Source organism: Phalacrocorax aristotelis, chromosome W (assembly GCF_949628215.1).
Source record: "Phalacrocorax aristotelis chromosome W, bGulAri2.1, whole genome shotgun sequence".
NCBI lineage: Eukaryota > Metazoa > Chordata > Aves > Suliformes > Phalacrocoracidae > Phalacrocorax > Phalacrocorax aristotelis.
The window spans coordinates 29260979-29285974 of NC_134310.1; the positions used below are offsets into that span (position 1 = coordinate 29260979).

The 24996-nt window shown below is 65.6% G+C and overlaps 2 protein-coding genes across 4 annotated transcripts; one reads left to right on the forward strand and one right to left on the reverse strand.

Moving 5' to 3' along the window:
* Positions 1-6431: 6431 nt before the first annotated feature.
* Positions 6432-13755, forward strand: NR2F6 (nuclear receptor subfamily 2 group F member 6). The gene is made up of 4 exons (XM_075077210.1): positions 6432-6852; positions 10214-10308; positions 11757-12281; positions 12822-13755. Exons 1-4 carry the CDS (start codon positions 6599-6601, stop codon positions 13094-13096), a joined length of 1149 nt encoding a protein of 382 aa, XP_074933311.1. The 5' UTR covers positions 6432-6598; the 3' UTR covers positions 13097-13755.
* A 1610-nt stretch (positions 13756-15365) lies between these two features.
* OCLN (occludin) lies at positions 15366-24753 on the reverse strand. Of its 3 annotated transcripts, none has more exons than XM_075077207.1 (9): positions 24647-24753; positions 23452-23497; positions 22312-23040; positions 20912-21070; positions 18328-18491; positions 18062-18244; positions 17811-17982; positions 16151-16192; positions 15366-15987 (listed from the first exon to the last, which is right to left on the reverse strand). In XM_075077207.1, the coding sequence occupies exons 3-9, from the start codon at positions 22996-22998 to the stop codon at positions 15886-15888; spliced, it is 1509 nt and encodes a 502-aa protein (XP_074933308.1). In that variant the 5' UTR covers positions 22999-23040; positions 23452-23497; positions 24647-24753; the 3' UTR covers positions 15366-15885. The 3 variants fall into 3 exon arrangements, with proteins under 3 accessions (XP_074933308.1, XP_074933309.1, XP_074933310.1); XM_075077208.1 differs by having other exon boundaries at positions 23452-23493; positions 24647-24729; XM_075077209.1 differs by lacking the exon at positions 23452-23497 and having other exon boundaries at positions 24647-24750.
* Positions 24754-24996: the final 243 nt, after the last annotated feature.

Sequence of the window (24996 nt, forward strand, 5' to 3'; positions counted from 1 at the left end):
AGAAGCAGTGACCCTGCACCGGGGGCATCCTCACCATGCGGGGGGCTGCTGCAGGGGGCGGGGGGCTGAATCCTGCAGCTTGAACCCTGGCATGATGGGGCATTTGGGTAGTGGGAGCTGGGCTGGGTGTGGGTCTCTGGTGGGAGGATGCGCAAGGCTGTGGGGCAGCCCAGAGCTCAGACGTGCTGCAGGGTGGAAGGGAAACTGAGGCACGGAGCTATATATAGGCTGAAATGAGGCCTGCATCTCCCCAGAGAGATCCTGCAGCAGAGTTCAAGGCTCAGTGGATCAATATCCAGAGCTGTGGTGATGGAGAGGGCACAGAGAGGGCTGCAGGGCAGGGCTGCAGGGCTGCAAGGATGCAGGGATGCAGGGATGCAGCTCACTCCCCCGAGCTGCCTGTGCCCTCCGCCCCTGCTGCCTCTCCACTAGCCGGGAGCCCTCCGAAATGGGGGCAGCCCTGTGTCCCCCCAGAGGCGGTGGTGCTGGCTCAAAGGAGAACTTTGGGCCCCAGGGAGCAGCCCCGGCACGAAATGGGAGCAGCGGTGCCGTGGAGCCCAGCCCTCGCAGCCGCCGGCGGATCGGTGTGGCAGGCACCGCCACGGGCCTGGCATGGAGGGGCAAATGCCCGTGACACAGGTACCGGAGCCGGGGGGCTGCCTGTGCTGCCGGCTCCCAGCCCCTGGCCCTGCCTGCATCCCCTGTGCCTGGCTCTGGCAGCGACCGCGGCTCGGCTCGGTCCAGCCCGGCCCGTGGGGGGTTCCCGGGGGGCGTCGGGGGCCGGTGGCGGTGGCATGGAGGGGCTGACCTGCAGGTTGAAGGTCAGGGCTCTGTGCTCAGACCCCTTTTCAGATTCAAATGGGTTCCTGGGGGCTTTGTGCAGGGTCAGGCTCCACCGAGGGATGCTTGAAAGGGCCGGGGCAGCCGGGGGCAGCTTCAGCCCTGGGTGCCGGGAGGAGGGGGAGGGCAGGCGGGACCCGCCGCCACCCCCACCCCGGCTGGAGGGGTCCCCCCCGCCATGTCCCGCTGACCCTGGGACCAGACCATGTCCCCTTAGGGGCACCGGCGGGGACGAGGTGCCTCAGGCTGCGGCCTCCCAGCCGTGCCCGTGGCTGCGGGGGCTCAGGGCTGAGGTGGCCCCGGCTCCCCATTCCCGCCGCCGTGCCAGGCCCAGCCGTGCCGCCCGCCTTGGCACACCCCGAGCCTCTGCCAAGGGCACAGTGTGCCGTGAGCTCGGGGAGCGGAGCGGGGGGCCCGTGGTACCGTGCTGCCTGCCAGGCTGCTGGCACGGCATGGCACAGCACGGCACAGCGCGGCACAGCGTGGCACGGCATGACGCAGCACGGCACAGCGTGGCACGGTGCAGCGTGGCACGGCATGTCATGACACAGCGCAGCACGGTGCAGCACGGCACGGCATGATGCAGCACTGCACAACGTGCCATGGTGCAGCACAGCATGGCATGGCACGGTGCAGCACGGCACAACGTGACACGCTGCGGCACAGCACGGCATGGCACAGTGCAGCACAGTGCAGCACAGCATGGCACGGCACGGCATGGCACGGTGCAGCACGGTGCAGCACAGCATGGCATGGCATGATGCAGCACGGCACAACATGGCACAGTGTGGCACGGCATGGCACGGCATGGCATGGTGCAGCATGGTGCAGCACGGCACAACGTGGCACGGCGCAGCATGGCGCAGCACGGCATGGCACGGTGCAGCACGGCACAACGTGGCACGGCGCAGCACGGCGCAGCACGGCATGGCACGGTGCAGCACGGCACAACGTGGCACGGCGCAGCACGGCATGGCACGGTGCGGCACGGCGCAGCACGGCATGGCACGGTGCAGCACGGCACAACGTGGCACGGCGCAGCACGGCGCAGCACGGCATGGCACGGTGCAGCACGGCACAACGTGGCACGGCGCAGCACGGCATGGCACGGTGCGGCACGGCGCAGCACGGCATGGCACGGTGCAGCACGGCACAACGTGGCACGGCGCGGCACGGCGCAGCACGGCATGGCACGGTGCAGCACGGCACAGCAGAGCGCGGCAGCTGAGGGTGGCAGAAGCCCCCTGCTTTGCCTGCTGCTCACCCCCACGTGCACCCAGGAACTTGCAGCTCCCCAGCGAGGGCTCCACGTGCCAGGTCATGATTTGCAAGTTGCCGCCATTCTGGCCAAGCTTCCTGCCTCAGTTTCCCCTCTGTGGAGCAGCGTGGGCTGCTGGGAAACCAAGGGGCTGCAGCAAAACCCCTCGGCACCCTTGGGTAGCAGGGCCCCAGTGTGGGACTGCACCCTGTTCCCTGGGGGAGCAGGTCCTGGGGGGCTCCAAAACACCATCCCTGCGGGGGCCAGGCCATGCCAGGGTGGGCATGGGAGCAAAGGGAGCAGGGAAAAGCTGGGAGCCATGGGAGCAGGGAGGGCGGCAGGGTGGGAGAGTGCGTGATTTCTGCCCCCCCGGGGAGGGAGCGTCCAGCCTGGGTGGGGGCTGCTGTGTGGGATCTGATATCCCGGGAATGCAGGGCAGGGAGTGGCCCTTTCTGGTGGAGGTGGGGGGAGCCGGGGACAAGCGGGGGTTGGGGGCAACAGGGGTCACATCTCCCTCAGCCTCTCTGCAGGGCTGGGGGCAAAACTGCGGCGTCAGAGGGCAAAAATTCCGCTCCGTGGGGTGGCCGGGGGGTGCACGGGGGGGAGCGAGAGCCTGCGTGCATGCAGTGACCCCTGCAGCCGTTTGCACGCGCGTGTGCACCCACGTGCATGGGGCTGCGTGTCCTGTGCACATGCGTGTGCACTCGGTGGAGGCGTGTTTGCTTCATGAGCACGTGATGGGTGCTCCCCGCGCCGTGCCGGTGTGTGCGCCCTGGGGCAGCCGAGGGGCGCAGGGCCACGCCGTGGGGCAGCCGTGGGGCACGGGGGCACAGGGCAGCCTTGCCCAGGGAGCCAAGGAGCCACGGCACAGACGGCCCCAGCCTGTCTTTGTCCTTCGCCTGCCGCGGCGCGGCCGTGGTTCGGCCCTGCAAGGTCACGCGTTCCCGCAGCTGCCGCGGGAGGGTCGGGATCCTCCCTGGCCATGAGGGCCCCTTCGCCTCCCCGCTGGCTCATGCTTGCCCTCACCACCCACAGCACGCACGTACATGCCCGTACACCCGCCGGGAATCCTGCCCCAGGAATGCAGCACCCTCAGCCCCACGGCAAACAGGGGCTGGGGGCTGTGCAAGCTGCGGCAGGGCAGGGAGAGGCCGGATCCTGCCCGACGGCTGAAAATCAGGGGACTGACCTAAACCACGCAAGACTGTGCCCACCCCCTGCACAGCCCCACATTGGGGTGCAGGTCCCCATGGGGGTACACTGGGGCTGGGGGGGGGACAGACAGACAGATGGATGGGGTGGTATCTATCTCAGCCCCTGGGAAGCGCCGCTGCCGGCAGCTCCCACGTGGGTTTGGGAAATGGCATGGCTGCCCCGCAGTGCAGAGTGCTGCTAACGGGGGTGCCGGTAACTGGGTCAGGGCTGGTAGCACCAGTATCCGGCTCTCCAGCACTGCTGGCACCCAGATGTCTAGTGGCACTCACACCCAGCTCTCTGTTGGTGCTGGCACCCAGCTCTCTGGTGCTGTTGGCACCCAGCTCTCGGGTGGCACGGCCATGAACCTGCACATTTTGGCAAGGCTTGCTCAATCGTCCTTCAGCCCAAAGGCTGAGGGGGAGTGGCGGGATGCCGCTGCCACCCATCCCCACGCTGGAGTCGGGTCCAACACCGAGCCTGGAAACCTCCCCGAGCCCCGCGGGCGCCTCTGCCGTGCCGGACCCTTCCCGGGGGCGTCGGGGCGGCACGAAACGCGCTGGCAGCTCCCGGCTCCCGGGGGCCCTTTTGTGCAGCGGAGTCAGCGGAGCAGCGCGAGGAAGGAGGAATTCCTCCGGAGATCAAACGCCTTCGCCAACTGGACACCGACGTCAAAACAAACCCGGCTCCCACCGCGGGGCCGGGAGCCGCGCGGCGGAGAAGATCCAATTTCCTCCTTTGTTCCTGGATTATTATTTTTTGCAGGGGGCGAGGAGGCGGGGGAGCGGCAGGGAAAGGGCCATAAATCACAGCCTGACAGAAGAGAAAGGAGAAACAGGGCCGGCTGCAGGTGGGGGTGACACCCCCCTGCCTGGACTGGGACCCCCGTGTGCACAGCCCCTTCCCAGCCAGCTCTGCCAGGCATCGCTCCCTGACCGCAGCAGCCCTGCAGCGTTGGCCCTGTGCACAGCCCTTGCTGGGCATCCTGGCGTGGCTGTGTTAGCAGGTACCCAGTGAGCAGAGATCCCTCCAGGCAGGAGGAAATGGAGGTTTTATTTATGGCCGGAGCTGTAATCCATCCACCTCTGCTGCACCCCGGCTTCGGGCTCAGTGCTTTGCTGGGGTTTTTATATCCAGCTCATTTTGCTTCACCTTTCCCTTAACCCCGGTGGAGATGCCAGCCCCAGTGTGTGGGTTGGGAATGCCAAGGACAGTGGCATGAGGCGCCACGAAGGTCCTGGCAGCGCTCGGTCCAAGCCCGTCCCTGCAGTGTTGGCATCGCCGGCCACTCCGCTCGGCATCAGCATCCTCACCCGGCCGGAGCTGGGACCGCGGCATGGGGTCCCCCACGGGGACAGGCCTGCCCCGAGGGCACGCTGGCAGGGGACTGGGGTGCGTGGGGGGCACCTGGCCCGCCCACACCCCAGCTCTGCACCCTGCCTGCCGGACTTTGCCCCCAAAGTCAAGGTGAAAGGCATGCTGCCAGGAGACAGCGGGGCCGCTGCGACATGGCCAGGAGGAGAGTTTGGCCTCCGGATGAAAGGCGAAGGCAGGGCGATATCGTGGAGCTGCTCCTGGGTCAAGCACCTTTCCGCACAGTTTATTTCTTCATTAATGATTAACAAGGAGGCAGCAGGCGGGCGCTGAGCACCCACAGCTGGCACCCCAGCCCTTCTCGCAGGGCCAGCCGATGAGCTCTTATGGGTCCGACTTGATTAACCACATTACATATGGATTTTTACGGGGCTGTAGGCAGCCAGTCCCCAGCCGCATCCAGACCCTCGTCCCACCCCAGGGGCTGCGTGAAGCGGTGGTACCCAAGGGACCCCGGTTGCCACAGGAGCACCCCATGGCTTGACCCCGGCCCTCGTGCCCCGCACGAGACGGCGAGCCGCGGCCTCGTGCTGTTTGCAGTAATTAAAGATCCCACTGGGGCTGTCGGCAAGAGGAGGGGATCGCCGATGTTGGCGGCTTGGCCACGGGCCAGGCATGGGGGGAATCGCTTCCCATCCTCCCAGCGCGGCCCCAGCAGCCCCGAATGGCGTCACACCATGCCACGCCACCGCGGCCGAGCTCTGCCCATGCGTGGCAGGGCTGCAGCGGGGCCCACTCCCCATCCCCAAGGGAACCCCAGCGCTCGGTGGTGAATCTGCACCCTGTGGCTTTGGGGGGTGGGGGGGGGTGTCACTTGCCGGGGAAGGGGGGGCACCCGCACAGCAGGACCGCCGCCGTAACCGCAGCCCATGGCATGGTTCCCGGTGCAGCCCCGGGCAGCCGAGCGATCCCGGGGGGCCAGCAAAGGGCTCTGGTCCCCAAAGGCCATCGGGTTGGTGGGGTTGGCCACCTCCAGCCACCTCCGCTGGCCAAACCGCCTGCACCACGGCGGCGGCCAGGCCACGGCATCGCCCTCCCCGCGCCCGGTACCGCACCGGGGCCATGCCCGCCTCCGCCCACCACCGGCCCCGGGAGCCTCCCAGCCCCGGGCACCGACCCGTCCTGCCCGCTCCGCCGCGGTGCGGTGCGGTGGGGCTGCCTGCCCGGTTCCCCCCCTTCCCCCCGCCCCGCCCCAAGCCCCGGCTGGGCGGGGGCGGGGGGCGGCGGGGGCGGCCCGGTGCGGCGGCGGCGGCGGGGCCGGGGCCGGGGCCGGGGCAGGACCCGGCGGGCGGCGAGCGGAAGGGGAGGAGGACGGGGAGGAGCATCCAGGGCGGCCACCGCGGCAGCGGCTGAACTTTGCTCTTTTGCGGGAGGCGGGGAGAGCCCCGGGGCTCGGCGGAGGGGGGGGGTCCCGCTGGACCCGGACCGGGCTGCATGCAGCGGCGGCGGCGGCGGGGCCCGTAGGGGCGAGGGCGGGCCGGGCCGGGGCAGCGCCGCCTCCTCCTCCTCCTCCTCCTCCTCCTCCTCCTCCTCCTTCCCTGCCGGTGCCGCGGAGCGGAGGAGGCACCGGGGGCGGGCAGCGGCGGCCCCCGCATGCGGCCGAGCCCCGGGGCAGCCGCCGCGCCCGGAGCCGCCGCGCCCCGCGGGGGGATGCGCCGCGCCGCGCCCCGCTCCCGCCGCCGCAAAGTTTCCGCGGGGCCCCCCCGTTAACGGGGGGAGAAGGGGAGGGGGGAGCCGTGGGAGAGGGGAGGGGGGGGGAAAACAAAACAAAACAAAAAAATAACGCATAAAAATCCCAAACCGGCCGCCCCCCCCCCCCCCTTAAAAAAAAAAAAACTTGCTCAACTCGTTCCGGGAGGCGCCGGGCGCCGCGTACCGGGCGCCGCTCCATGCGGCGGCGGGGCCGGCGCTGAGCCCCGGGGCCGCGGAGCCATGGCCATGGTGGCCGGTGGCTGGGGCGAGCCCAACGGCGGCGGCGGCGGCGGCGGCGGGGAGGAGGCGGCGGCGTCCCCGGCGGGCGGCGGCAGCGACGCGGAGCACGGCGAGGAGGAGCGGGCCGGGGCGCCGGTGGACTGCGTGGTGTGCGGGGACAAGTCCAGCGGGAAACACTACGGGGTCTTCACCTGCGAGGGCTGCAAGAGCTTCTTCAAGCGCAGCATCCGTAGGAATCTCAGCTACACCTGCAGGTACGGGCCGGGGGACCGGCGGGGGGAGGGAGGGGGGCCCGGTGGGGTCCTGGTGGGTGGCGGGGGCCCTGGCACGATCGCAGCTCCAGGGGTGGCCCCCGGTGCGGCTCTGCAGTGGCCCCCGCGCTGGCCCTGCCGTGGCTGCACGCTGGCCCCACTGCGGCGCTAAACAGGGGCCCCGCTGCGGTCTCACCGTGACCCCCTGGTGCAATACGGGGGCCCCCGGTGCAATAAGAGGTACCCCGGTGCAATACGGGGTCCCCCGGTACAGCACAGGGGTCCCTGCCCCTCTGCACCCCACATAAGCAGCCCCTCTGCCTGGCACCTTCCAAGCCCCCGGAGGGATGGATGCTCCGGCTGCCCCGTGCCCTAGGCCGTGGGGTGCAGCCGGTGTCGGGGTCCTCGCCATCGCCCGGCTCTGCTCCGGCATTAATCGCCGTTCCAGGCTAATGTCTGAAAATGCGCCGTGGCTGTGAGTCACTTCGGTCACGGCCGCTGTACCCAGAGAAAGCACCAGTGCGGCAGCGAGTATAATTTTAACCGGAGGTGTCAACAAGCCCAGCGTGCTGTGGGCGCGGATCCGGTGAGACACCGGATCCGGTGAGATCCCGGAGGGGGGCTGCAGCCCCGGGCCAGCCCCCGCACGCAGGCCAGCACCGCCGCAGATCTGGGCCCACCAGCAGGACCCTGATACAACCCCTGCGAAGTTTGGAGCTGCAAATAACTCTGGAGTTTCTGTTGGGCTCGAAAGGAGTATCGGGGCTGGCTGGCACGCGTGGGGGACCCCCGGCTGGGGGCTGTTCCCAGGGAGGTAAACGTGTATAGGGGCTCACTCACTGGTCTGGATCCACGTGCAAGCGTTTCCAGAGGCGTTTGCTAAACCAGCGAGGGTGCTGTGAGGGTGGCACCCACATCTCAGCTGTGGGCGCCCCACAGGTGGGCTGGGAGAGGGGCACCCCACCTCTGCACCCCGCTTTCTCCCCACCCAAGGGGGGCCGCCTTCATCAAGCATCATCTCATTGTGCTGAGATGCCACGGGAGGGAAGGGGCAGCGCTGCTGCTGCGGCGGGAGCCGTCTCCGAGCCGCCTTGCTCTCGTTTGGGCGGCCTAGATTCATCCTCCCCCGTGCGCAGCATCTCCTCTCCCGGCAGCTCCCGGCACCGGCGCTGCCGGGTCCCGGCTGACGTCAGCCAAGCCGCTCGTGGCCGTGGAGCTGCCGGCTTGGGGCAGGGTTCAGTTCCCGTTCCCCCGGTCATGCAGTGTCTTCCTCGTCGCCTGCTGCGGATGCAGTGTGTGCGGATGCAGCATGTGCCTCGTCCCTGGCCCTGCCTCAGTTTCCCCATCTGATCAGCAGACTCAGCCGAGCAGCTGCTGGGGATTAATGATTTGAAGATGTGGGATACATATGGCTTTTGAGAAATTCCAGTTTCCTGGAACAAAGGAAAGGCCAAATCAGTGTTCCCCGGAGGGGGACGGACTCTGCGTCCTGGATGCCGCTGAGGTGTGGGGGTGACGGAGGAGCTATGAGCATCCCAGATTTCATCCTGTGCTTGTCACTGGTAACTGGGCACCTGCTTCAGGTGTTTTGTTTTTTTTTTTTTTCCCCCTCTTTGTGCTGGGAAGTGCTTCGGTGCAGTAGAAAAATGTTCGTTTTCCGAGTAGGGAGTAAGTGTTGGAGGGGCCGGGAACAATGCTCCCCGGCAGCCCTGGCATCTGCTTTGTTCAAGGAGTCGAAAGCAGCATCAAGCCAAGATTGCGCTAATTTGAATATTAAAAGTGAGTTGGATTCAGTTTAGTTCTTGCACTAAATAATTACATGTTCTAATTACATAATTAGCACAGTATACGCCTTTTGTATTCTCACAGTTTCCCAGGTCGCTGCAGCCTATCAGTTGGGAAACTTGCTACGAGCCGCTGGCGGGAGCTGAGATGATTTTTTGGGTTTTCCTGGTGCTGGGGACGGTGCCCCGAGGCCACGGTGAGGGTCAGCCAGGCCCCTGCCGGGAGATTCGGCCGCGGTGCCGGGACCTTTGCTCCTGCCGCCGCACAGGCAGCTGATGAAGATGTAATCTGACGTTTTGATTAGCTATCACTTCTCCGCTGGAATAACTTTTTATCAGCAACACGTTTTAAAATGTGCTAAGCGCAGTGGTGATGTTCGGGGTGAATTAATTCCGGTTTGAGCGCAGCGGGAATCCCTGCCTGTCTCGCCTCTGGAGTCGTGTAGGGATGAGGAGATTCATGTCAGGATTCCCAGGCAGAGCCGAGCTGCTGCCGGACACTGGCGTGACCCGGCCCTGCCTACGCTTTCCTGGCTGCTGCTTTATATGCCTTAATTTATCGCTAATTTGCTGATAACCCCCTTCCCTCCCCGTTTGCTGCGATAGCCTTTGGGTGGGATGCGAGCGCCCGCTGTCACCCGTGCCCCGCCGTGTCACTCGGCTGCTTGGGGGCCATGAACACGAGCGGCCCGTGGGAATGGGGGCTGGGGGGGTTTGGATGCTAACGATGCTGTTTGGGAACATCTCTCGCAGCCTGTCCCAGCGTGTCGCTCCCCGCCAGTGCCACAGGAGCAGAGGTCGTCGGCTGGCTTTGGTGGTGGCCGCTACCCCACTGCATGGTGCAGGGGTTACCCAGTGCCTGGGGCTCCTTGCCCGGGGCAGGACACCTGTGCCAGGGGGTGGCCATGACCCCCTTGCAGGCTCCGAGGTTGCTCGGAAGGAAAGCATCCCTCTGGCCGGCACAGACCTTGCGCCAGGGCTGGGGGCACGCGCAGGCTGCGCCGGAGCCGCTGGGTTTTGCTTTGCCGCGCTCACAGGGTCCAGCCGAGGCCAGACCGGAGGATGTGGGGCCGTGCCACCACCATGGGGGACACGTGCAAGCGCTCGGTGCCCAAAGGGTCGCAGGCCCGGCCCCGGCCCTGTAGGAAATAGTTGAAATTCCTCACACATGTGGTGGTGAGGCCAGGGGCTGCTCTGCCGCTTTGCCCTCCGTGTGCCGGGACATGGGGCATCGCTCCCCGGCACCCGTCCCCAAGGATGGGAGCCCCGTGCCCCAGGGGTCTCTCCAGCTTTCCTACAGCCCTGGGCATCGCTGGCAGCACGAACTGGCAGCCCTTGCTGTAGGAAATCGCTCTGTTTCCATAGCATCTGAGTGCCGCCTGGGAGCGCCTGTGTCTGCACGCCGGGGGCCAGCGTGGCACAGCCGCGGCCGGCATGGAGGGGGCCGCACTGGGAGGAGAAGGGCTTTGCCCGAGGGCGGCGGGGAGGTGGGTGGCGGAGCAGCACGGCAGGGTGTGGGGACCCCCGACGGCATCGCGTCTCTCCTACCCGGCACCTCATCTGCCCGGTCCTGCCCGCAGGTCCAACCGCGACTGCCAGATCGACCAGCACCACCGCAACCAATGCCAGTACTGCCGCCTGAAGAAGTGTTTCCGCGTGGGGATGAGGAAGGAAGGTAACGCCAACACCATGGGGACCAGGGTGGGTCCTGAGGGGTCCTGGTGAACCCCACTACTGCATCGTGGGGCTGTTGCAGCGCAGGCTGAGGACTCCCGGTGCTGCCGGTGCCCGTTCTGCTCCCGGGCTCCCAGTGCTGCCGGTGCCTGTTCTCCTCCCGCTGTAGCTGGGTGCTCTCCCACCTCTCCAGGAACCCTGTTTGCAGCAAAAACCCCTGTTTGCCCCTCGCCTTTTTTTTTTTTTTTTATTTTTCCTCCTTGAATTGCCCTCTGTGCCGGCAGCGCAGGTGGTGTTTGTTTGGAAAGCCGGAGCCTTGAGCTGATAAGGTGACACACCTGGAGCCAGGACAGCCCTGGTGCCCCAGGCGCGGTGGAGGTCGGCTCGGACAGGCTGCTGGCGTGGCCGGAGCCATGCAAATCCCCGGGCTCCGTTCTGCTTGCTTCCCACCGCCCAGGGGTGCAAACCCCAAATGCTTCCCCGGTTGCTGCAAACGGGACGAAGGGTTTAGCCCAAAGCAGAGCCTGGATCTCAAATCCCCGTGGCAGGATGGGGCTGTGCCGAGGCACACGCGGGGATGGAGATGCCGGGGCTCGGTGTGGGCTCTGCCACGGTGCCGGGGCTGCTCGGCGGCAGGTGGCATTAATGCAAGGAGCAAGGGGGGAAGGATACTGGAAGCAGGACAGTAATTCCCTCCTTTCCAGAGAAGTCAAGATGGCATTATTGCCACTTAGCATGATTTAGAGCTCTCATTTAAGTGGCTCATGAACAGCCCATAAATTAATTACTAGGGACTGAGCAAATAGTGGGTGCTAATGGGAGAGGGGGGAAGCTGAAAAATGGCTCTCCCTGAATGCAATTAGGAGGGGGAGTGCCCCAGGGTTAACGATGCTTCCAAAATGGACGTTTTATTTGCAAATAAATGATTGCTGCCCTGTGATGACCTTGGGTAGCAATCGCCCTGCTCCGCTGCAGCCGCCGTGGGGGGGGCCGTGGTGCCGGCTGGGCATCTGATATGGCACGGCATGGCCGGAGCCGCGGCCGCTCCTGCGCCAGGTCCTTGCAGAGGAGGAGGTGGTATGGATGCTGCCCCGGCCTGGCTGCTGGTCGGAGGCCGTGGACAAGCCATGGCGCTGGCAGCCCAGGAGCTGCTGGTGAATCACTAGGATGCTAAATAGATTAATGTAGCTCTCGCAGGCAGCTCGCTGGCGGGCGCAGCGGGTGGCACGCACCACCTCCCTCTCCCCGAGCGCCTGAAAGCCATCCATTGTTCCCCTGGGGTGGCAGGATCCGGCCCTGCTGGGGATGCTGGGTGGGTGGGGGGAGTGTCTCCGTCCTCCCTTACCCTGCGTGGGGCAGAGGGAACCCCGCGTGCCCTCCCGGGAGCGGGATGGGGGATACAGCAGGATACAGAAGCAGGCAGACTCTTCCTCTCCTCTCCCCCCACAGCCGTGCAGCGGGGCCGGATCCCCCCCACCCACTCCAGCACCAGCCCCAACACCATGCCCAGCGGGGAATACTTCAACGGGCAGCCGGTGTCGGAGCTCATCTCGCAGCTGCTGCGGGCTGAGCCCTACCCCGCCGCCCGCTACGGCTCGCAGTACGCGCAGCAGGGCAGCGTCATGGGCATCGACAACATCTGCGAGCTGGCTGCCCGCCTCCTCTTCAGCACGGTGGAATGGGCCCGGAACATCCCCTTCTTCCCTGAGCTGCCCGTCTCTGACCAAGTGGCCCTGCTACGGCTCAGCTGGAGCGAGCTCTTCGTCCTCAACGCAGCGCAGTCTGCGTTGCCGCTGCACATGGCCCCGCTGCTGGCCGCCGCCGGCTTCCACGCCTCCCCCATGTCGGCCGACCGCGTCGTCTCCTTCATGGACCAGATCCGCATCTTTCAGGATCAGGTGGAGAAGCTCAACCGGCTCCAGGTTGACTCGGCCGAGTACAGCTGCCTCAAAGCCATCGCGCTCTTCACACCGGGTAGGTCGGAGCCGCGACCGGTCTTTGTCCCCATGGAGCCATGAGCCCTCAGGGAGCACCTGCCCCCAGTTTCCCTGGGGTTTTGGGGTCCAGAGAGCATCGTGTGGCTCTTGGCAGGGGGGTGGCAGAGGTTCCTTGTGTTCTGGCACTTCTCCACCGTGGTCTGCAGCATCCCGGCTCATCCATCTGGGCACGGGGCTGAGCTTCCCTGGGGTGATGCGAATGAGACCTGCAGTAACACAAATACCCGCCGTGCACCAAAGGGTCCTGGGGAGCCCTGTCCCTCGGTCCATCCATGCTCATCTCATGCCACAGGGGTGCCTGGTCCTTCCTGGCAGGGATGAGCCTGCAGCAGCCCTTTGCAGCCAGAGAGGCCCAAGCCATGGTCTTGCACCGTGTTGCTGGGCCATCTGCATCCCTTATTCAGCGAGGAGAGCAGCCAGGCAGGAGCATGGCATGCTGGGGAGGGGGCGGGGGGACTTGCTGGGGGTACTGGGGGGCTCCGACCGCTGACCCTTCTCCATCCCATCCCTCTCGCAGACGCCTGTGGCCTCTCGGACCCGGCACACGTGGAGAGCTTGCAGGAGAAGGCGCAGGTGGCCCTCACCGAGTACGTGCGCTCGCAGTACCCCTCGCAGCCCCAGCGCTTCGGCCGGCTCCTGCTGCGGCTGCCGGCTCTCCGGGCCGTGCCGGCCGCCCTCATCTCCCAGCTCTTCTTCATGAGGCTGGTGGGGAAGACACCCATCGAAACACTAATCAGGGACATGCTGCTGTCTGGGAGCACCTTCAACTGGCCCTACGGGACGGGGCAGTAAGAGAACAGAGCCTCTCCCCCTGGGGACACCCTGGGGACCCCCAGCAGCTGGACCCAGATTTCCTCCAGCGCCCTGAGACGGTGCCGTTCCTGGGGAGCCCTGAACTGCGCCGGCCCCCAGCCCCGCAGCTGTCTCGTAGCTCATCCGTCCGCCGCGGTGTCCCCCAAAGCAGCGGTGTCGCGGCGTTGTCCTAAACCCGAAGGTACTGGCCGTGCCGCCACTGTCGGACACCGAACTCTTCCGTACGCCCCTTGAAGCGGAGCTCCCTGGCACCCCCAGGTCTCCCCCGGGGACCTTGGAGCATCGCCGGGGCTGGTCCCTTGCTCTGCCCCTGTGCTGGAGCCAGGCTGGAGCCCGGGGAGGAGGATGCCGTCCTCTGGCTGCCCCTCCAAATCTGAATTTCAGATGACAGGATGCTCGGACAGGAGGCGATGGGAGGTGGGACCAGCCAGGCTGGGATGCAGAGGGGCCACCAGCTGTGCAGAGCCATCCTTTGGGGGGGTCCTGCTGTGGGACCCCCTGCCTCTGCCCCTCCCCCCCAGTCCTGGAAATCATAGGAAAAGGGTTATTTTAAAGCCCTTTTGCCCTGCCCGGGGCTGCCCCTGCCTGTCTGGGCCAAATCCAGCCTCAAAGACTGAAGTGCCGAGCTTGGAGCAGCCCTTTTTTGGGGACCAGACTTGTCCGTGCCTGGTCCCAGACCCCTCCCTGCACTTTCCACTGAAGCATCTCCACTGTTGGGGCACAGGGTGGGTACAGGGGACGGGATGGGGGTACATGGGCCACTGACTGGGGCTGTGCACCGTGGAGGGTACAAACCAAATGGTCCTTTTTTGGGTGCTGTACGGCACCCAGCCAAGCCCTTCCCTGCTGCCTCGCTTGGTGCTTTGACCCTGCCCTGGGGCTGGATCCAGCACCCACCACCATCCCCACAGTGGGGGAGATGGGTGCCAGCATCCCCCGCCCACGCTCGCTATGTTCCTGTGCCTCACTATATTTTTTTTTTTTTTTAAAGACAGGTTTGGAAGAGAGGAAGACTTTGGGGGGGGGGGGGTGGGAAACAAAAATCTGGCTGGAAAGGGGTGATGCTGCTTGGGGTTCCTTGTCCCCAGGGCTGAGCTGTGCTGGAGGAAGGGACGCATGGTGGGGCAGAGCCATCTCAGAGGGTTGGGGGATGCCCCGTGGCCTCTGATCCCGCACCGGTGGTCCAGCTGGCACAGGATTGGAGGCCATGGGGTGCCCCCCCCCACCCCCAGGCTCTGCTTCTCAGGGGTATCCACCATGCAAACAGGCGGAGGCAGGATTAGCCGGGGGATTTGTCATTTAGATTGATTCACTGAAAATATAATCCTTGTTCAATGATACTAAACAAATTAACTCAAGTCAATAAAAGATGTTTCTTACAACGCTGGGGAGCTGCTGTGAGCGGGGAAAGGGGCTTATCCTGCAGCGATGCTGAAGCCCACCCCAGGGTGATGGGGGAGGTGAACTAGAATAGGTGATATGGGCCCCAAAAAATTAAGCCCCCTTTAAGGCACCTAAAACTGGATTGTTTTTTGGAAATCCTGGGGATTTGGGGCGGGGGAGGGGGGGCCTGGCTGATGCTCTTCAATGCAGGGGTCCTCAGGAATAAATGCTGTTGCCTGTGGTCTGCTGGGGAGGAACTGGATCAGCAGCATGAAGGGGAGCAGGAGCCAGCACCGAGGTTTGTACTTGGTCTTTGGGGAGTAAGTTGGCAGATTTGGGGGTTCCTCTCTGAGGTGAGAGGTTTGGGGGGGGTCCCGCACCAAGGTGAAGGGTTTGGGGGTTCCTCCCAGCTTCAAGGGGCTGGGAGTGGGGTGCTGTGTTTGCCCTGCGTGGGTGGGATGCTGCTGTGTCTGGGCAGCATCGGTCCCCACCCCGTGGCTGGACCAGCCGTGGGGAGGGATGCAGGGGCTCCCTGTCAGAGGGTGGGGGGCGTTCCAGGCATCCCAGGGGCTGCTGCAGCCTGGGGCAGGGCTGTGGGGGCTGCTCTGGAGGCTGCTGCTGCTTCCCACAGCGCATGCAGGGGTGGGGGGTGCAGGATTCATGCGGCACCCATCCCACTCGGGGCTTGGGGCAGGATCCACGCAGCACTATGGCAATGTCGGCTCCACGGGGAGTGGGAAGTGCCGGGGCCATCCCAGGGCAGCCGTGCATGGGGATGGTCCCACGTCCAGCCTGGGCCACCCGCCTGCCGGTAACTGCTCCCACGCACAGCCCTGCTGTGGCCCCTTTCACTCTGGCACTGATGTAAAATCAATAGATACAGTTTATTTATTAAAAAAAATACACAGTTTCAGCCAGTTCCTTATAAAATATCACCCCTTCCTCAGGCTGCTCCCCAAAAGGCAGCCCCAGGGGTTTGGGGGATGCAGAGCTCTGACCCTCCCCGCCAGACGCCCGGCCAAGGGATGCTCTGCCTGGTCCGGCATGGGGATGCAGCCATGTTTTGGTACCCCGACCCCGGTGCTGGCAGGGGCAGGCAGGGGCTGTGGACCCTCCCTGAACATATTTACAGCAGCAGGAGGGGACCCACAGCCCCAGGCATGGGGGACGGGAAGGCATGGGGGCACGCAGGGGGCTCCTCGCTCCAGCAGCCGTCTCTGGCCCCACACCCTTGGCACTGACATCGCAGGGTGGCTTTGACTCTTGGGTTTGGGGGCTTGTTTTTTATACAAACAAAGGTACAAAATGCACCAAAGTCTTTGGAGGGGGTGGGTGGGGAGCGGGGAGCTCCTGGTGCCCATTCAGTTGTGGGGGGGGGGCACAGGCTACCCCCGCATCTTGTCGTAGTCGCTCACCATCCGCTTGATGTGGAAGAGTTTGTTGCGCAGGGTTTTGGTCTCCAGCTTCTTCGTCTGGTAGCTGGGGCTCTGAAAGGCAGCACAGGACCGGCCTCAGTGGTGTGGGCCACAGGGAAGGGGCTGCAGGCAGGGGTGGGCAGGGGGCATGGTTCCCACCCCACCCTGGCTGCATCGCAGCAACTCAGCCCCCCTTTAGCTGGAAACACAGCCCGGCCACGCTGGGCACACTCACCCGCTTTAGGTCCTTCAGCCTGTTGTACTCCTCTGCGACATCCTGCAAAGGGAACGAGTGGTGGGGTGGGGGGGTCACGACCACTGGGCACCACGGCCGGGGGCCACGGGCGGGGGGTGTCCCCTGAGGATGAGCATTGACGCACATCCTGTGGCGTCCCCGAGGCCCTGCAGTGTCCCCAGTGCCATGCAGCATCCCCCATGCTCTGCAGCATATGTCCCCGATGCCCTGCAGCACCCTGAGGTCCTGCAGCATCCATCCCCGACACCCTGCAGCACCCCGAGGACCCACAGCATCTGTACCCAATGCCCTGCTGCACCCCGAGGACCCGCAGCATCCATCCCTGACACCCTGCAGCACCCTGAGGTCCTGCAGCATCCATATCCGATGCCCTGCAGCACCCTAGGTCTCACAGCATCCATATCCGACTCCCTGCAGCACCCTGAGGTCCCACAGCATCTGTACCCAATGCCCTGCAGCACCCCGAGGACCCACAGCATCCATCCCCGACACCCTGCAGCACCCTGAGGTCCCGTAGCATCTGTCCATGACGCCCTGCAGCACCCTGAGGTCCTGCAGCATCCATCCCTGGCGCCCTGCAGCACCCTGAGGTCCTGCAGCATCCATCCCTGATGCCCTGCAGCACCCTGAGGTCCCGCAGCATCCATCCCTGGCGCCCTGCAGCACCCTGAGGTCCTGCAGCATCCATCCCTGATGCCCTGCAGCACCCTGAGGTCCCGCAGCATCCATCCCTGCCGCCCTGCAGCACCCTGAGGTCCTGCAGCATCCATCCGTAATGCCCTGCAGCACCCTGAGGTTCTGCAGCATCCATCCCTGATGCCCTGCAGCACCCCGAGGACCCGCAGCATTCATCCCTGACACCCTGCAGCACCCTGAGGTCCTGCAGCATCCATCTCCAATGCCCTGCAGCACCCTGAGGGCCTGCAGCATCCATCCCCGACACCCTGCAGCACCCTGAGGTCCTGCAGCATCCATATCCGATGCTCCGCACTGTCCCCAATGCCCTGCAGCATCCTGAGGCCGCACAGCACCCTGAGGTCCCACAGCGTCCATCCCTGACGCCCTGCAGCACCCTGAGGTCCTGCAGCATCCATCCCTGACGCCCTGCAGCACCTTGAGGTCCTGCAGCATCCATCCCTGGCGCCCTGCAGCACCCTGAGGCCCTGCAGCATCCGTCCCCGATGCCCTGCAGCACCTTGAGGTCCTGCAGCATCCATCCCTGATGCCCTGCAGCACCCTGAGGTCCCGCAGCATCCATCCCTGATGCCCTGCAGCACCCTGAGGTCCCGCAGCATCCATATCCAATGCCCTGCAGCACCCTAGGTCTCACAGCATCCATATCCGATTCCCTGCAGCACCCTGAGGTCCCACAGTGTCCATCCCTGATGCCCTGCTGCACCCCGAGGACCCGCAGCATCCATCCCCGACACCCTGCAGCACCCTGAGGTCCCGTAGCATCCATCCCTGATGCCCTGCAGCACCTTGAGGCCCTGCAGCATCCGTCCCCGATGGCCTGCAGCACCCTGAGGTCCTGCAGCATCCATCCCCGATGCCCTGAAGCATCCCAGGTGCTCCACACCATTCGTCCCTGATGGCTCACAGTGTCCCACTGGCCCCGTGGCCCCCGCAGAGCCCTGACCTGGTACTGGGGACTGTCCTCAGAGATGTTGTCGAGCTGTTTGCTGAGCTGGTTGAGGCGGTCGTTGACACCGTCCATCTCGGCACAGAGCTGCTTGTAACGCTTCAGGTCCGTGTCGAACTCCTGCTTGTACTTCTGGCGGGCACCGTCTGAGGTGATGGGGGGGTAGAGGCTGCAGGAGAAGGGCAGGGTGAGATCCTGGTGGGTCGGCTCTGGGTGCAAGGGCGGTTCCCAGCTGTCCCCCCCCTCACCTGGCCCACTGGTCCTGGTCCCGCTCGTCACCGGACTCCACAGCCGTGGTATAGTCGGTCTCGTACTGCGACTCGTCCAGCTCGGGGTTGCGCCGGCGCCGGCGGCCGCGGCGAGCAGGGGGTTTGGTGGGCTGCTCCCGTGTCTTCTCCTCTGCTGGGCTGACCGCCTGGTCTGGCTGATCACTGCGAGGAACACAGGGACATCAGCCAGCTCGGCACGGGGGGGGCACAGGTGCCCAGGGCCCCCTCCCCACCCAGCCACTCACCCCGGGCTGCTGTAGGTCCCGGAGGGGTAGTACCCGTTCTGGGGGGCGTAGCTGTAGGAGGGTGGGCTGTAGGGTGGCGCGGCGATGGGGCTCGTCGGCTTCTCCGAGTAGGCGAGTGTGGCCGTCTCGTCCTGCACGCTGGCCCCGTCTGCCACGTTCTTCACCTGGAGCAGGGAGAGGCGCTCAGCTGCGTGCCGGGACAGTGGGGACACTCGCCCACCCACGAGCGGGGCACAGCCCGTGGCCCCAGGCACACGGGGACGCTGGTCTCCATCCCACGTGGCCGGAGAAACCCCAGCGCAGCCGCAGATCCTGCCTGGGGTCCCGGCAGGGATGGGGACAGGCAGGGGGACGTACCCTGGCATGGCTCCGGAGAGTGGGGGGGGAGCAAGGGATGGGGGAGCCCCCACGGGCAGGCAGAGCAGCGTTTTGGGAGGGGGAGGCTGCAGGACGTGCCCCAGGGAAGGGCCCACACATCCCAGCGCCACAACGGGTGATGCCACCTTGCACCGACTCACTGGGGTGGTTCCCATTAGGAGACCAGCACAGACGGACACACACCTTGGGAGGGGTCCTGCCCTGCACACCCAGGGTGTCACCCTCCAGGCTTTCCTGGAGGCTGCATGCTTGCCCTGTCCAGCATCGCCCCCCTCCCCTCCCCAGACGCTCGCTACTTCTCCTGCACAACCAGGGCTCCTCAAGGACGCTGGACGTCTGTCTGTCCCTCCCTCCCCCTTCCTTCCTGGCCTTTGTGGGTTGTTTGTGCCGGAAGCCGATCCCTGCCCGTGATGGTAGCCCTGGGGATCTCAGCTGCAGGCTCCGGCCGGCAAAGCTGCTTCCTCCAGCACTTTCCCCCCAAATAATGAAGACACTGTTATTTGGGGGCGGCTCCCGGCCCCACTTTGCCAGACAAGGCCGCCAGGTGAGACAGCCACCAGCAGCTACCAGCGTGGGGACAGCCACGTCCCCGTGCCATGCCGGGACGGAGGCAGCTCACGCCCATTCAAAGGTCACCCGTTTATCTTGGTCCTGACAATAAACAGGGAACAAGGTGTCCCAGGAGGGTTTCACATACCGGTACCTCCCCAACCGCTGCATCCCACCAGCTGGGATGGTGGCACCTGGCAAAGCGGGGACCCCCCCCGAGGGGCAGGTGAGGGCAAGGGGGAGCCTGGGTGTGGGGGGTCCTGCCCCCGCAGCCAGCCCAGCCCCCGGCAGGCCAGGAAATGCTTTACAAGGGAGGGACTTTTAACAAAAATAAATAAACCAGAACAAAGGTATTTCTGCAAAATGAAAAATAAATATTAGACCTACCCAGAGAGCGAGGCGTGGGGACACACGCACAGAGCAGAGCCGAGCTTTCTGGGCCTTGAGAGCAACTGTTGTGCTCGACTCTGGGATTGCATTGAAGGTTTGAGATAAACGTGGTGATCGACATCCCCACCCCGGGCGCCGGTGGGGAGCCCGGTGCTGCCCCAGTCTCACAGCGATGGGGACAAGGATGGGGTGGGGACGGGGACAGGGATGCAGCCCCTGCCCATGCAGCGGTGCATTGCTGCCCGCTGCCCCAGCTCCCATGGGTCCTGGGCAGCCCCTCCTCGCCAGGCCATGGCAGCACCCCAAAAGCTGTGCTTCGGGGCAGGGGGGGGATTTCAAAGGTTCCTTCCCCATGGGGTGCTGCCGACTTCCCACACCCTCCCCAGGTACCGGCTCCTGCAGAGACACTCAGGGAGCTGACGGGATGGGGCACGTCCCGGCACACAGCGGGTCCAGGCTGGGACCGGTGTCGCCACGGGGGCTGAGCCACAGCGCGGGGCTCCCCAGCATCCCCCACCCAAGGGACACAAGCTCGTTCGGAGCCCAAACGGTGCCGGTTTGGTTGCTGCAAAGCCCCCGGCTCCCTCTGCGGCACCAGGGTGGCACGGCCCCGCGGAGCCAAGTTAATCATTGCCAAGACCGAAACCAAACGGCGTCGACGGGCAGTGTCCCGTGGCCAGCGTCCCCGAGCATGGGGCGAGCAATGGGGAGAGGACCCGGGGCCCAGACGCTCCTGGCGCCCGGCCCATCGGATCCCATTCTGTTTGTCTTTCAGGGAGTTTGAGACCAGCTCGCCCAGCCCAGCACCCTGTGCAAAGCTTCACGGTGGCAGGGAACAGTACTGGCTGGAAAAAACCACAGCACCTAAACCAGGGTGACAGGGAAGGACCGAGCACCGGGCACAGCGTCGCACACGCAGCGATAACGCCACACCCCGGGAGCTGCCTGCTGCAATGTGCAAACTGAGACCAGGCACCGGGGCGGCACAAGCCTGGCAGAAAGAGGCTCCCGGCACAAAGCTTCGGCCGGGCTGGGGAAGGGGAACAACACAGGCTCGGGCTCGGCACAGTCCCGGTGCTGGGAAGAGCCCTGGGGTCCCCACACAGCCCCTATACTCGCCCCCGCACATCCCGACCCGGCGCTGCCTCAGGCACGTTCAGCCCCGCTGATAAAGGGCAGGCAGGGAGGATGCTCGGGGGGAGGCTGGTGGATGACCCTCCCCAGCCCCAGGTACCCACCAGCACCCCCAGCCCACGCTCGGACTCACCCACTCCTCCACATTGGGACCCTCCTGGACCACTGGTGCCTTGTCCCAGTAGATGTTTGGTTTCCCATACTTCCAGATCTTGCTCCGCGTCTTGTGAGCGAAGAAGCAGATGAGGCAGAGCAGAATGACGATGAGGAACCCGCAGACGATGGCCACAGCCTGGAGGGGCAGAGGGAGGGGGGGGTCTCAGGGCAGGGGTCCTGCGGGGATGCAAAGACCCCATCCCGGGGGTCCTGGTGCCCCGTACCTCCCTGGGGCTGAGCAGGAATTGCTCCCCTCATCCCAAATGCTCCCAAAGTTGGAGCCCCCACCATGGTGGGGGGAGAACAGCAGGGCCCCCCCATGCCTGGGCAGCCAGGATAGAGTCTGTCGGGGATTCAAGAGCTTTTGGGGCCAGCTCAGGCAATGTGGGGGGCGGGTGGGTGTGACTTTCCCACGGGAACAGGACAGGTTTGGGGCTCAGGGAGCAGCAGGGAGCTGGCACCCTCCAGCATCTCCACGCAGCACCCTGGCCCCGCTGGCGGCTGGGGCCACAGGCCAGCTCCTGCACCGCAGAGCCAGGTCCAAGCCTGGATGATTTCCCACAAACCAGGTCCCTGCAGCTTCACTGAAATCGGGGCCAGGTGAGGACAGATTAGGCCACGCTTGGCCTTTGCATAGAGCTTGGCCTTTGCATAGAGTGAGAACAGGCGGGTGCTGCAGCTCCCCCCTGCTCAGGGTGCAGGAATGCGGCACGGCCAGCCCAGCCGGATGGGAACCGGCAGTGCCAGTCCCAGCCCATGTGCCACACAGGATCCCCACCGGCCCCAGCCGAAACCGGCCTTGATGGACTTCGTTTTGTAGGTTCTCGCTGCCCCACTGACCTGCCAGGCTCCGGAGCAGGTCATGGGTGCCGATCATGGGTGCTTGCGAGAGCTGTCACCCAACTGGCACCCTACCCCAGCAGTGATACCAGCACCTCAGCCCCGAGCACAGCCTGCCTCCATCCCAGCCTTGTGCAAATACTTTTACGACCTGGGAGACCAATGTACCAGATACCGGGTCTGCGCCAGGTCCCCTCCCCAAAACTGCCTGGCACAGGTAGCCGGCTCACTGCAGTTCCTCCTGCAGCCCCAGCTCGCCCCGGCAAACAGCTGGGATCATCTGGCACCACCAACCACCCCCTGCCCTCTGCAGCCTCAGAACGGCAACCGGTAACACCAACACCATTAAAGACAGAGGAGAAAACCCCGGCTGGCCGAGGGACCCAGGGCTGCACACCCATCCCAAGGGCAGGACGCGCGGCTGCAGATGCTCTCCCTCCCACGCTGCCCTTGCTCAGCATCGTGTTTGAAGCAGACCAAGGGCTTTGTGCTTAAAGAAGGGGGGGGGGTCTGGCCAGAGCTGGGGTGCACCCTCACCTCCTGGGGGTCCACGGTGCAGTAGTGGTAGAGGTACTGGTTCAGATAGGTGCCGCTGCTGTATATCTGGCTGCACATGGTCAGCAAGGGGTTGTAGTAGTAGCTGCCGGTCATCTGCGCCTGGGGGTTGACCCCCATGATGTAGACGATGGAGGCGATGAGCATGACGAAGGCCAGCACGGCGCAGACCACGATGACCACCAGGTAGAAGCGACGGGAGCGGGAGCTGCTTGATTTGCTGATGCTGGCGACGAAAAACCCCAGCTGGGCCAGGAAGCAGAGCACGGCCATGGCGATCATGAAGCCGTTGGCTGCCCGTGGGTTGGTGACCCCACCATAGTAGCCCCCGTAACCGTAACCGTAGCCGTAGTTCACGCCGCTGCCATAGTAGCCAGAGCCGTAGAAGCCCCCCAACCCATTGCCGTAAGCCCCCCCAAAGCCGTAGCCGTACTCCCAGGCCAGGGTGGAGGCCACGCAGGCGAAGATGGCGATGCAGAGCAGGATGACTATGGCTTCCAGGATCCTCACGACGCCAGGCGGTGAGGTCCACTTGTAGAAGTGCTGCGGCACGTCCTCGATGTAGTAGGAGCCCGGCGGGGGGGAGCGGGCGCCGTAGTCGTAGCCGTAATCACCCACGGGGGGCCCGTAGCCCGTGGGGGAGCCGTCATAGGACTTCTTGCTGAACATGGTGGCGGTGGGGTCTGGCACGGGTGGGCAGCGATGAAGAGCCTGGCGGGGAGATGGAAGGAGCTGTCAGAGCTGGTCCTGCACTGGGAGGTGCCGGCACTGGTGCTGTGGCTCTGCAAGGTGACACTGCCGGGTTTCTGTCTCTCCACACGCCTGGCGGGGACTTTGGTCCCCGGTCACCAGCCCAACGGCACCATCAACAACCGCCTGCGCGTGCCCAATGCCACGCCACCAGGGTCACCGCCGCTCACGGGGAAACTGAGGCACGGGGAGAAGTTACTCACCAAACACCTCCCAGCAAAGGTGCCAGGTCACACCCCAGCCCTGCCCCACGCACAAGACCCTGCCACGCTGGCCCTGGCCCCCCCCCCTAGCCCACCCGTCCGCGGCCGCCAGACACCACCTGAATGCACTGGATTGTTTAAATTCTAATTAAACCAGAAAACCTCTTACCCAAAGCTAGCGCTAACCCCGAGGGTTCCTCCGTAAGCAGATCTGGCTGGATTAGAACAAAAAATAATAATAACACAGGGCACATTAGCAACACCCCAGTGAAAAGCGACACGTCGGTTTTCAAAAATTTGGGGTTTTTTTTCCAAATCGATGCAGAGACACCCCCCTAGTGCAGAGAACCCCTGGCCTGGAGACCCCCTCCAATGTGAAGACCCACCCCCCGGCCCGCAGTGGGGAGCAGAGCAGAGGGAAACCTGAACCATCCTGGGAAACCCAACCTGGCTGCCCGCTCCTGACAGTGCCAGGGCTCAGGATCAGGCCCCTGGGGTGGGGGAGTTGGCACCCCTGAACCCCCAGCAAGGGTGGGCACCGGGGGTCTGGGGTGCAGCCGCGGTCCTGGAGGTGCCGCCGGGGGTCTGGAGCAGCACCTCCCCGGGGTGCCCAAACCAAAGACCCCCTCCCCCCACTTCAGGGGGTCCCGATCCCCACCTCCGCAAAAAAAAAAAATCCCAAACCCACCGATCCCAGGCGGATTAACCCCCGGGGCCGCCGTCTGACCCCCGCCCCCGCCGCACCGGGGACCCCCGCCCGCGCGGCGACCGGGGCACGGCAGCGGCGGGGACCCCTCCCGGAGCTGGGCTGGGGGAGTCTCGGGCTCTCGGAGCCGTAACCGGGACGCAGCGACCCGGGGCACCCCGGTACCGGCGGGAAGAACACGGGACGGGGGAATCCGGGGGTTCCCACCTCGCTACGGTGGCACCGGGCGGGCTGAGCGACCCCCAGCCCCGCTCCCCCGGGAGGAGCCGCCGCCTCTCGCCTTCCACCTGCCGGGGCTGCGGCTCCGCAAGCCCCGGTACCGGCGGGGACCCCGGCGCCGGTGTCGCTAGGGCCCCCGGTGAGGTCCCCGGTATCGGTGGGGATCCCGGTGTCGGTGCCGCTGGGGACCCCGGTGAGGTCCCCGGTATCGGTGGGGACCCCAGTGTCAGTAGAGACCCCGGTGATGTCCCCGGTACCGGCGGGGACCCGGTGGGGACGACGGTGCGCGCAGAGGCGGCGGGGAAGGAGGGACCCCCACCGTGCACAGTAGGGGAGCGGGGACCCCCGGTGCGCCCTCCCGTGCCGGGAGCCCTCTCGCCCCCCGGTGCCGGTGCCGGTGCCGGTGCCGGGGGGTCCCGTCCGCCGCGGAGCCACTCACCTGCCCCCGCCTCCGCCTCTTTGTTCACCTTAAAATGGCAGCCGGGCTCGGCGGCACGGCGGCGACCGGGCGCTGCTGGAGACCGGCCCCGGTTTCCGCCTCCGGGGAGGGGTGGGATGAGGGGGGGGGGGGGCCCGGGGGCCGCCGCCGCCGCCGCCGCCGCCGCCGCTCAGCCCCCGCAGCCCGGGCAGCTCCGTCCCGGCGCCTCCCGGGGGGAGGTTGGTTACCTTGGACGGGGTGAAATAAGGGGGTACCCGGGGGGGGGCACCCCCAGTTAGGGGCCCGCAGACCCCGAGGTCCCTCAGGGCTTTGGGTTCGGGGCTTGGCTCCCCCCGACCCCCGTTTTTTTC